Source organism: Penaeus chinensis, chromosome 22 (assembly GCF_019202785.1).
Source record: "Penaeus chinensis breed Huanghai No. 1 chromosome 22, ASM1920278v2, whole genome shotgun sequence".
Lineage (NCBI taxonomy): Eukaryota > Metazoa > Arthropoda > Malacostraca > Decapoda > Penaeidae > Penaeus > Penaeus chinensis.
The window spans coordinates 842,033-854,532 of NC_061840.1; the positions used below are offsets into that span (position 1 = coordinate 842,033).

At 37.6% G+C, this 12,500-nt stretch overlaps 1 protein-coding gene across 1 annotated transcript in view; it reads left to right on the forward strand.

The window, feature by feature from the left end:
- LOC125036842 (small conductance calcium-activated potassium channel protein-like) overlaps nucleotides 1–12,500 on the forward strand; it is a 653,126-nt gene that overhangs the window by 625,124 nt on the left and 15,502 nt on the right. Inside the window, exons 4-5 of the mRNA XM_047629718.1 lie at nucleotides 6,204–6,458; nucleotides 7,910–8,076. Coding sequence (XP_047485674.1) covers nucleotides 6,204–6,458; nucleotides 7,910–8,076 — 422 coding nt within the window. The remainder of the gene's footprint in view (nucleotides 1–6,203; nucleotides 6,459–7,909; nucleotides 8,077–12,500) is intronic.

Consider the following 12,500-nt stretch of genomic DNA (forward strand, 5'->3'; position numbering starts at 1 on the left):
GAGAGAGAGAGAGAGAGAGAGCACTAAAGTTAGTGGGGAAACATGAGAGAGTCTCCCTCCTTTCCAGTTAGTTAGCTCTTAAAGTCACCACAGATACAGCGACAGAAGAGAGTCAATGATCCGTAGAATAGAAAAGAGGGTGGCTACGGGTGGGGGGGGGGGGTGAGGGGGGGTGCATACCGACTACCGAGCAGGTTTTTGTGGCGTCTCAGGAATGCATTTATCGATATGTTTATCTGTCTACGTGTCTACAATTACTTTTTTTTTTTAATCTATTAATCATTATTATCTTTTAAGCAAGGATATGCACACGCAAGCAGACCATCAGAGATAGAGTGAGGGCCTGGGGAATAAGGCGAAAAGAGAGAGAGGGATATACATACAAACAGACACACACACACACACACACACACACACACACACACACACACACACACACACACACACACACATATATATATATATATATATATATATATTTTTTTTTTTTTTTATATATTCATTTATTTATTTATATATATATGTGTGTATGTGTTTGCCTATATATCTTTATCTATCTATCTGTCTTGCTGTATGTATGTATGTATGTGTGTATGTACGTTAATGTATAAATACAAACAAACCAAACAAACAATGCTAATAATAACAGTACATAGAAAAAAAACTGAAAAAGGACGATTGCGAAGAAAAAGACGAAGACGAAAGAAGAACAAGAAGAAACAAAGAAAAACAAAACAAAACAAAAGAGAGAAGAAATAAACGAAAGAAACAAAACCGAAGAAAGAAAGAAAAAAAAAAAAAAAAACACGCTACACAGGTACAAGCAAGCAGTAAGAAAAGCTATCGGAATCCTCAAGTCCCAGCGCAGTCGGCAGAGAAGTCGTTTCGGCCGCGGGTTATGCTCCTTGTAATGGGCGTCTCCTCGTCCTGTCCTCTTTCACACAGCCTTCGCGCCCTCCTCGCACCTTATCTTGGCCTCTCGTCTCCCGAATGCCTGAAGGAGGAGGAGGAGGAGGGGGAGTTTCTGCTTGGGTCCTTGAGGCGTGGGGCAAGGGCGGTGGTCGATGGAGGAGTAGTGTTTTGTAGGAGTCTACTGGATGGTATTTTCTTCGAGCTGGGATAGAAGTTGTTTTATTTATCAGATTTTGTCTCATAAGCTCCTATCAATATATAATATATATATATATATATATATATATATATATATATATATATATATGTGTGTGTGTGTGTGTGTGTGTGTGTGTGTGTGTGTGTGTGTGTGTGTGTGTGTGTGTGTGTGTGTGTGTGTGTGTGTGTGTGTGTGTGTGTGTGTGTGTGTGTGTGTGTGTGTGTGTGTGTAGATATATATGCCTATCTAATAATCTAACTATATGTAAATATGTATATGTATATACGAATATGTATATACATACATATATATGCACACACACACACACACACACACACACACACACACACACACACACACACACACACACACACACACACACACACACACACACACACACACACACACACACACACACATGTACGGATATATGCCCGAAAGTACGCATACGTAACCGTACATATATCCTTAGTTCCTATCCCAAACGCTCTTCAAAATGAAAACAAAAATAAAATAAATAAGACAAACAAAAGTAAAATGAAGGGCGCTTCTCTCTCCGAAATCTCCTGAGGTTAAAGTACTGCCGACGAATCCAACGTGAATTATCCTTGGCCCTTCTTAAAGACGAACAGATAGGATGGCGTGGGTTATGTGTCAGATTTGGGACATGCTTTCTCAGACGAAGAGTAAAGGAAAGTAGCGGTAGGGAAAAGGTAGCATGAGAAGGTGTAATATTGCGTGATGAAAAGGGAGAGAGGTAGAGAGGAAGAGGGAGAGGGAGAGGGAGAGAGGGATAGAGAGAGAGAGAATGAGAGAAAGAGAATGAGAGAGAGAGAGAGATAGAGAGAGAGAGATAAAGAAAGAAAGAAAGAGAGCGAGAGAGAGAGAGAGAGCGAGAGAGAGAGAGAGAGAGAGAGAGAGAGAGAGAGAGAGAGAGAGAGAGAGAGAGAGAGAGAGAGAGAGAGAGAGAGAGAGAGAGAGAGAGAGAGAGAGAGAGAGAGAGAGAGAGAGAGAGAGAGAGAGAGAGAGAGAGAGAGAGAGAGAGAGAGAGAGAGAGAGAGAGAGATAGAGAGACAGAGAGAGGTATTAGTGGACAGGGGCGCTGCCGTGTTTGATAGTTTGTGTGTATGTGCGTGGTGATATGTGTGTGTTTTTTGCGTTTGTCTCTCTGTTTGTACATTGTTTACATCTATTTGTCTACTGTCTCCATCTGTGTATTTGTCTGTCCATCTATCCATTCTCTCTCTCTCTCTCTCACTCCTCCCCTCCCCCTCTCCCTCTCCCCCTCCCTCTCCCTTTCCCCTTCCCTCTCCCTCTCTATCTCCATATCCCCCTCCCTCTCTTCCCCTCTCCCTCTCCCGTCCTTCTCCCTCTCCCTCTCCCTCCCTCTCCCCTCCCTCTCCCCTCCCTCTCTCTCGCCCATTTTCAGCTACCATATCCAAGAGGTAAACATGAATATTGCAGCAGTCTTCTGAACGACAAGCCATCTGAAGTCTGGGATGAAATGGATAGAAGTGCGAAGGAAGTGCATAATAATTGATATTATGGAGAACTCGGGGTGGAACAGTAAAATGAGTAAATGAAGATATATAGATAAATAAATTGATAGAGAGATAGATAGGGAGATGGATGGATAGATTGACATATAAATGGATAGATAAATAGATAGATTGACATTTAGATAGATAGATAGATAGGCAGATGGATATATGGATAGATAAATAGATAGATAGAATACTATATTTTCTCTCTTTTTCTGTCTAATTTGGCAATGATATTTTGGACACGATCGGTGACATGAATCTGACGTGTTCAGGATAATCCTCTGGCACAGCACAGACGTTTTAGTGACATTTCGTTGACACCTTGATGACGTATAAGTGACGTAAAGGTGACGTAAGAGGGACTGGAAGAAAAGTTTAAACGTTTCTTATCTATTTCTTTTAATGTACGATTTTTTATTTGTGTATTTCCTAAAAATTATTATAGTTTATTAATCGTTAGTTATTTATGATTGTGTCTTCTTACTCTTTCATTTTTCACCTATTTACGGTCTTCCACGTACTGGACATATCAAACTCTACGGATATACCCCACCATATTTGGCAGTTCCAGAGTAATTGCCTTATCATTGGGTTCGAATAGATATTAAGCTACTTCATAACATATGGTATATCAGAAGGTAAATTTATTATATATCCCAAAGTTGTACCCTAACTTTGTAATATCCCGTGTGATATAACTGTATAATATACTGTAAAAGAGAAATTTGTATTTCATAATGCTATAAGAAAGTCCTACTAAAAGTTTGTACCTTCAGTAGTATTGAGTACGAAAAGATATGTAAATTTTCCGTATCATTTGATTTATTTTATCCTCGAATTCAAATGTAAAAGTTTTACATATAAGAATATGTATTTAGGATATAACTTCAGGTAAATTATCCTTAAAAAAACAACCTTTGCATTGGATATTTTTACAATGATGTATAAATATTTATGTTCCTTTAGAGTTCCCTTTATGATTCACCAACTCAATAGATTCTTAAACTACGATAGCCCATGCAAAGGTACAAACCAAACTGAGAATAAATAACTTCACAAAGCAATAAATGCAATTGACGAGTTTCATTGCTAAGTCTTCAGTGGAATTACATTACAGTTCTACGTACGTCTGATGAAAAGGCATCTCTCTCTCTCTCTCTCTCTCTCTCTCTCTCTCTCTCTCTCTCTCTCTCTCTCTCTCTCTCTCTCTCTCTCTCTCTCTCTCTCTCTCTCTCTCTCTCTCTCTCTCTCTCTCTCTCTCTCTCCTGTCTCCCCCTCCCTCCCCCTCCCTCCCTCTCTCTCTCTCTCTCTCTCTCTCTCTCTCTCTCTCTCTCTCCCTCCCTCCCTCCCTCCCTCCCTCCCTCCCACCCTCTCTCTCTCTCTCTCCCTAAATCCCTCTCTCTCTCTCCCTCCCTCCCTCCCTCCCTCCCTCCCTCCCTCCCTCCCTCCCTCTCTCTCTCTCTCTCTCTCTCTCCTCTCTCTCTCTCCCTTTCCCCCTCTCTCTCTCTCTCTCTCTCTCTCTCTCTCTCTCTCTCTCTCTCTCTCTCTCTCTCTCTCACTCCCTCTCTCCCTCTCCCTCTCCTCCTCCCCCCCCCCCCCCCCCCTCCCCCTTTTTCCCCACATACATACATCCATCCAACAACAACGGCATACAACGTAAACCCGTTCCATTCTTCGTTACGTGAGTCTCCGTTACCACAAAAATAATCATTAATATCGCTGTGTCATCTTGAATCTCGAGACGCTCCTTGATTGGCTATTCATTATCCAATCAGAACTGGCGGCCCAAAATTAAACCGTGATTAAACCATAAGTTATCTCTAAGCATTAATATATTCATAGAGACAGAACAATCAAGTGTGGAATCCGTATCTAGAGATGTGGTACAATACGAGAGAGAAATGTGATATTTTGGTTATAAAGAATAATAGATGTAAAAGTTATAAATGTTATGAAAAATGGCAAGTATAGAAAATGATAAATGGTATGAAAAATAATACACGTTATGTAAAATAACAAATGTGATGAAAACGAGAAAATTAATGCAAAATGATGATTATTATGAACAAATTATAAATGTGAAAATGAATAAGAGTTATGCCAAAAAAAAAATATATATATATATTATGCAAACTAATAAATGTTATGAATGATAATAAATAAAAAATAACAAATATTATGTAAAACAACAAATATTATGAGAGATAATGCTCTTTAACAAAAACAATAAACTGTCATTCTGTCCAGCGAATTCGAAGATATTTTGGTAATCGGTGTCGTTGTTAACTGCAGACGCAGTTGTAGACAAGAATACCTTCAGATTCAATATTTCAAGCCTGAAGGTCAGACTTCAGTCGCGTCTGCAAGAAATACAAAGACCGGTTTAGGAACATCCTTTGCAGATATGTTGTTGCACATTTTCTCTGAGTCTTCCTTTATGATTATGCACAAATTGGATCTTTTTGCGGTGTAGATAAGATATTTAGGAAGGTATTAAATGTAAAATAATAACAGTAATAATAGTAATAATAAGTATATTAGATAAAATAATGATAATAATAAAGATATATAAGCTGGTGTCAAAGGGTTTGTACTTAATATTTATCCACAGTGCAATTCTAAATACATATTAATGGTAATTGTGATTTTCCTATATCAAATAAGCTTAGAAATACCAGAAGTCTAGACTAATTCAACCTATTGTAAAACTTAAGATTATTTGTATTTATTTTAAAAGAACAACTAAAAATAGAAATTCCTTTCAGTCAATAAGTAATATAAAAATATTGAAATTTTAAATATGAAGAAATGTGCATATTTATTGAGGGAGTTAGAGAAACGCATATTGCAAATGTTCTATTCATTCAAAACGATTTAGCAAGGCAAGGGACAAGTTAATTGGCCCCTTCATACATACTTCTTTACTTGACCAGTTGTGACACGTAGGTTATATAATAGGATATTTGTATGACTAACTTTCACAGTAGCTTATATATCCTCCATCATTCTCCTTGTCAATCATCTTCCTTTCCCCCCTGTCTATAACAGAACTCCTCATCTGTTTTCCCATCCACAACCCTGTCAACATCAGCCATTTAAGCCCCCCATTTTTTTTTTTTTTTTTTTTTTTTGAGAACTCGTCAGCGAGGCACCGATACTTGGTGATGCCGTGGTCATTCTGTGGTCAGAGGGCCATATATCGGCATCATATGTGCTGTGTGTCTTTATGTTGATGCTATTGAATGGTCGTTTATTATGGCATATGTCTGGAGCGATTTTTTGCCGTTTTACTTGAAGCCGATTTGGTTGTTGTTTTTTTTTATATGCTATATCTTTACATATAAATACTCACTCCGCAATGTACGTCTACATTTCTGTCAGAATATTTCCGATATGTTTTACTGATATATATACTTTATATGTATATATATATATATATATGTGTGTGTGTGTGTGTGTGTGTGTGTGTGTGATATTGCTACACCACTTATAAATCGCCACCCACCCCACCCCCAGCACAATCTTAACACCCAATTTTCCTCCAACAGTTATTCATGATTGACAACTGCGCCGACGACTGGCGCATCGCAATGACGTGGCAGAGGATAGCGCGGATAGTGATGGAGCTCCTGATCTGCGCAGTACATCCTATCCCGGGCGAATATTCCTTCTTCTGGACCACCAAACTCTCCAACCAGGGCGGGGTGGTCGACTCCCAGTGGGTCCCGATCGACATCACGCTCTCCCTGCCAATGTTCCTGCGGCTCTACCTTATATGTCGAGTCATGTTGCTACACTCTAAGGTTAGTGGGGGCACTGGGAAGGGGTGTGCAAGTAGAGGTCACTTGGAGAAGGGGTGTGTGTGGTTAAGGGGGTACTTTGAGAAGGGGTATGTAATTAGAGGGCACTGTGGAACGGGTGCCCAAGTAGACGCTATTATGACAAAGAGTATGTAAGTAGGGGGCACTTTAAGAAGGAAGAAGGGTATGCAAGTAGTGGGGGGCCTATGGGGAGGGGTATATAAGCAGGGGCCATTGTTACAAGGGGTATGCAAGTAGGGGGTAAGGAGGGGTATGTAAGCAGGAACGACTGTGGGAAAGGTTATGTAAGCGGAAGGACTGAGAAGAGGGACGTAAGTAGCACTGTTAAAAGGGTTATATAAGCAGAGAACACTGTGGACAGGGTATGTAGGAAAGAGTGTGGGAAGGGGTATGTTAGTTGGGGGCACTATGGGCAGTTTATGTAATTAGGAGGAATCAGCGAAGGGCTTTTGATGCTTTAGTACAGAGGAGCGAAAGGTTATTCAGCCATCTAGTTTCTAGAGATTGGAGTTTTCTTTATCAAAAGCATATAGTTGTGTGTTTAGTATGTTAAGTAAGGTAGAAGGCAACTGAATGAAAATACTGTGTGAGTGAATATGTAGCATCTTGTCATTCTAACCTCCTATTAGAATACCATCTTGCCACACTAAAACCATCTTAAAGGGACTTAAACACTATCTAAATTCCCCTACCATAGCCATACCCAGCGACGAGATCCCTGGCTTCCTGTAGGGTCCTCTGGATAGGGACAACTCGGCACTCGCGAGTTCCTACCCAAACTAATGGTTCAATAGGATAAAGCATAAAAACGCTTAGGGTCTTGGCGAGGTCCTCGTCTAGGAGGCTCCAGCCAGATGATGAATCCGCGAGGTCTTTCCTCTCAGCATCTTCTTCATGTTGTTTAAGAGGGTCTGTGGTCGACGCCGGAGGCCTACCTCCTTACCCCTTATTCCTAGGCATACATCTAGGCTTTATTTGGTATTCAACCCCCTGCCCCTTTGCCCCACATACTCCTCTCCCTCCGCCCTAAGAATTATGCTGGCGTCTGACCCACATATTTTTTTTTGATGTCTCCAGAGGAGGGGAACTTTATACACCACTTCGTGAATCACCTCCCCGGAAGTTAACGACCCTTTTCCTCTATGCTTGTCATCTCTCCGTGTTTACTTTTATTTCGATATCGTGTTGTTTATTTTTCAATACATATTATATCTATTTATTTATCATCGTTGTTTTGTTTTATCTAGTTTGCTTTTATATTATATTCATTTCTGTATCATTACTGCGTTTTGTTTTCTCAATTGCTATTCATTTTCTCGCAGTTCCTGACTTCGGCAACCTTTTTTTTTCACTCTCCATTTCCCTTTTTTTTCTTTGGCTATTTAAATATGATATTTTTTCCCTTTAACTTTTATTCCATCTCTCTTTCTCAGCTCTTCACCGACGCTTCCTCGAGAAGCATTGGCGCCCTCAACCGCATCAACTTCAACACGCGGTTCGTCCTCAAAACGCTAATGACCATCTGTCCAGGCACTGTCTTGCTGGTGTTCATGGTATCACTCTGGATCATTGCGTCATGGACTCTCCGCCAGTGTGAGAGGTAGGTCACACTTGTACATTAACCACTACACCACATTACAGTACAATGACACTCTATCACACACGGGCGCTAGACTACAGTACACATCCAATACAAAGATGCATTTGTAAATTGTTTGAGACTCTTCTTTCATGATATCAGTAATTTGTATGACTATTAATGCTAAACAATGTGTTGCTGTTTTACCTGAGTGCGATCTAATTAAGATTAATTAGAAAAGAACCTTGCATTTGTATAATCTCAAAATTGCAACACCCAAGCGCCCCGACACATATTACTAAACAGATTAATTAAAATAAGAGAGTCTCTTTGGATATATAAAGCCTATATACACACACAAACACACATACATATATGTCCACATACATATACACAAACTCATAAATACATAATCCAAAACAACCAAACACAATCAAATAAATATACATAAAGCATAACAAACACACACAAACACACACACACACACCACATACACACATACAAACAAATACACAAACTGTCTACCTCTGTTACAACATGAAATGGACTCTATAAGGCACTGCAGTTACAAAGCCCTTTTTTTCTATCATGCAAGGATATTATTTGCAACCCCTATTTTTTCACGATCTACAAAGGAATTCAAAATGACGTTCCATTAGGACTAGATTATATCCTAAAGATTACGCGAAATGGCATATGTAGTATTTCAACAACAAAGTATTCTTGTGATTTGCCTTCCCCGGTGATTCCCTGTACTTCGGAATTCGCTAATTGGTTGTTTTAAGCTATCAAATCATTGTCTTCTCATTTCTAGTTTAAAATTAAGGTTTTGAAAACAATTGGTATAATTGTTTTGGTAAAAAAAGTTATGAAAATCTACGTTTCCTTTTAGCGCTTCTCAATGCATACGAAATGGCATCTAAAAGATTGAACTGAATTTACAGTAATCCGTTGTTATTTTTCCTTTTACATAACAAGATAACAAATGTATAACCCATTAAAGTGTATATAGAGGATACATAATATCACCAGCTAGTACAAAGAAAACTAGACAGCATTATTAATTTCTCAAGTTGATAGCAAATATTAGCCTCTATAAGAGTCTTTCACACCTACACGAACAATGATTTACACACAGACACAAACGTACATAAACGAGAATCTTTTACACTCACACACACATCACACACACACACACACACACACACACACACACACACACACACACACTCACTCACTCACTCACTCACTCACTCACTCACACACACACACACACACAAGCAAACAAGCAAACACAAACACACCATCCCTCTCCACAACCAAACATGCTACTCACCATTTGTGCATGACCTTATTTATAGTTGCAGGCATTTTCATATAAGTTTAAGGGATGAATAAGAATCAATCATCAAATGAATTATTCCTGAGTTGGTGGGAACACAATATACGATAAAGCCTTTCAGCATTCTAGTGAGTCATTTGGGAGTCAGAGGTAAGTGTCAATTTTGTCAGTCTAATAAGTATGCTGTAATGAATATTCATGTTAGCTTTGGCTTATTTTGGTCAAGTGAGTAAAGGAACATTGCTATTATGCTCCCATCATGATGGATATATTGCTAATGATAGATTTAAAAAATAATATTAATGATATTAATGATAAGAATTTATTCAAAACTTGCTAATTTTTAAAAACAATTTTGATCAGTCCAGTTAAAGTTTTGAGAAATCAGATTTATATATTTTTTCACAAATTTTAATCATTTATTTAATGTAATTATCATATAGCCAGAATGTGATCAGACAATTTACGCATTATATGTAAAACGCGAGAGTAGATTTCTTATACATACACACGTTTGTGTGTAGGTGTGTGTGCATTTACGTATGTGTGTGTGTGTGTGTGTGTGTGTGTGTGTGCGCGTGCGTGCGTTCACGTGTGTGTGTGTGTGTGGTGTGTGTGTGTGTGTGTGTGTGTGTGTGTGTGTGTGTGCGTGCGTGTGCGTGTGCGTGCGTGCGTGTGAGCGTGCGTGCGTGCGTACGTACGTTTGCATGTATGTGTGCGAGTGTGTATGTATCTGTGGGCAGATTGCCAGATTGTGCACACGTGTATGTATAAGAATATAACTCCACTTCTGTGTTTAAGTCTCCCATTAAAAAAAAAAAAAATATCATAGCAAATAAGAAATATTTACAACCAACTCCCTAGTAATTACCAAATTCAGTATCTCCACCTTTAATTCGTCTCACCACATTCTGGCTGAATACAAAGATGGCTTCTTAATTTCCATCATGAATATAAACTAAATAACAAAATGATCGACATTCCAGTCAAAATTCTGAAAATCTATCATGCATATTGTAAACCAAATCATAGCAGACTAAAAGTTGTCAAATTACAGTTTAGGAATAATGGTTAATAGATCAACTTTCAGATAAATTGGAGATTGCCATGTTTGTATTCTTCTTATATTTATTACATTTTTACCTCCACCACATTTTTTTACATTTGCTATGACTTATAGAATGCCTTTTTAGATTATTCACTCGAGGAAATGCATGTTATCCATACTCTAAATTCTGAAACAATGTTAGTACAAAGTAATAACATAAATGAATGTGTTCATGATCAGTTTCCTGAGAATAAAAAATCAAAAATAATCTTCCATAATGTTTCAGACTTTAGATTACATACATATGTATATATGTAATATACATATATGTATTCATAAATATAATATAAATGTATATATATGTATGTTATATATATATATATATACATATGTATTTATAAATATATATGATATAAATGTATATATATGTATAAGTTATATATATATATATATATATATATATATATATACATATGTATTTATATAATATATATATATACATATGTATTTACATATAATATATACACATATATGTATATCTGTATGTATGTATGTATTTACACACACACACACACACACATATATATATATATATATATATATATATATATATATATGTATGTATGTATGTATATATTTACATATATATGTATATGTACGTATATATATATAAGTATATATAAATATATATACATATATATACATATATATACATATATATATATATATATATATATATATGTATATGTAAGTATATATATATATGTATATAAATACATATATATATACATACATATATATATATATATATATATATATATACATATATACATATATATATATATATATATATATATATATATATAGTTTCTTCAACCTGAATTTAGATAGATACCAGTTCATTCCTTTTAGCAATTCATCAGTACTGTACTCGAGCCCTTATGATAAAGACAATTCACTCGTTCCACTTCCGTAGTCACGCTATTGAGTAATGACAGTACATTTACCTTGACCTTTCCTTGTTGAGCTTGAGTACTTTACTGTTGTAATATCTTAGTAATTGGATGATGTGTTCTCACAGGAATAAGTGGTCATGTCAATGGCATTTAGAAATAGATCCTTTTTGGTTCTTTATGCCTAATTAGTCACATCATTAAGTTCTTTAGAAACAAAAAAATATATATATCTACATATATGCTTTTAGATTAGTAACTATTTATTTTTTGGTCAATATATTATTTTAATGCCTTATAATATATGGTTGTTTAAGACACAGTAGCCCCAACGCTTCGCCAAAACTAGCTATCAAGTATTTGCAATACACCACCTCTCCTTTATCGCCTAGCATGCTTATTATAAATGACTTTGTAAATATAAGATACTGTCTATCAGTGAAACTAAGTCGACGAATACAGGTAGAATTTTTTTTCTATTTTCATTTTACAATGTCGTGGAGACATTTTTTTTTTCCTTCTCTTTTCTCTCCAATGAATCAATTTGTATCACAGAGTTCCCGGGTTGGTCATCCAGGTGATCAGCCCATTTATGATTATCCTCCCTCTCAAGTTTATCATTATTCTGTTATTTTTTCCCCTTCCAAGTATGCTATGTCGGCAAAGTAGAGGGTGTGTGGTGCCTCCGAGTGACATTTTAGGAGGGTGCCGCGGGGTGCCTGACAAACCGTGGCTCCCGCGGGCACGGTTGGGGCTACAGTGTCGTGCTGCTGCGGCCACGATGGGAACTGGCCCGGAGTACGTATAGGGCTCAGTTAAGGGCTCCCTAAATCAGAGAAAGTCCTCCTAGAGCCCCTAAGTCTCCTCTCAAGGGAACTCGCTTTCACAAAAGAGCTCGCTTGTTTGTGTGTAATGGGCTTCAGAGAGTAAAAGAAAGGGCTCAAGTCTTAAACTACAATATAGTACAGCTATGAACACATGGTCTTAACTGTCGCCGTCACGTGCTCTTATACCACGCGTCTCCCGTCACGTCCAGCCAGCAGTTGTCTCTCTCACTCTCTCGACTCCTCCTGGCCAATAGCCATGTAGATGTGTAGTCCTG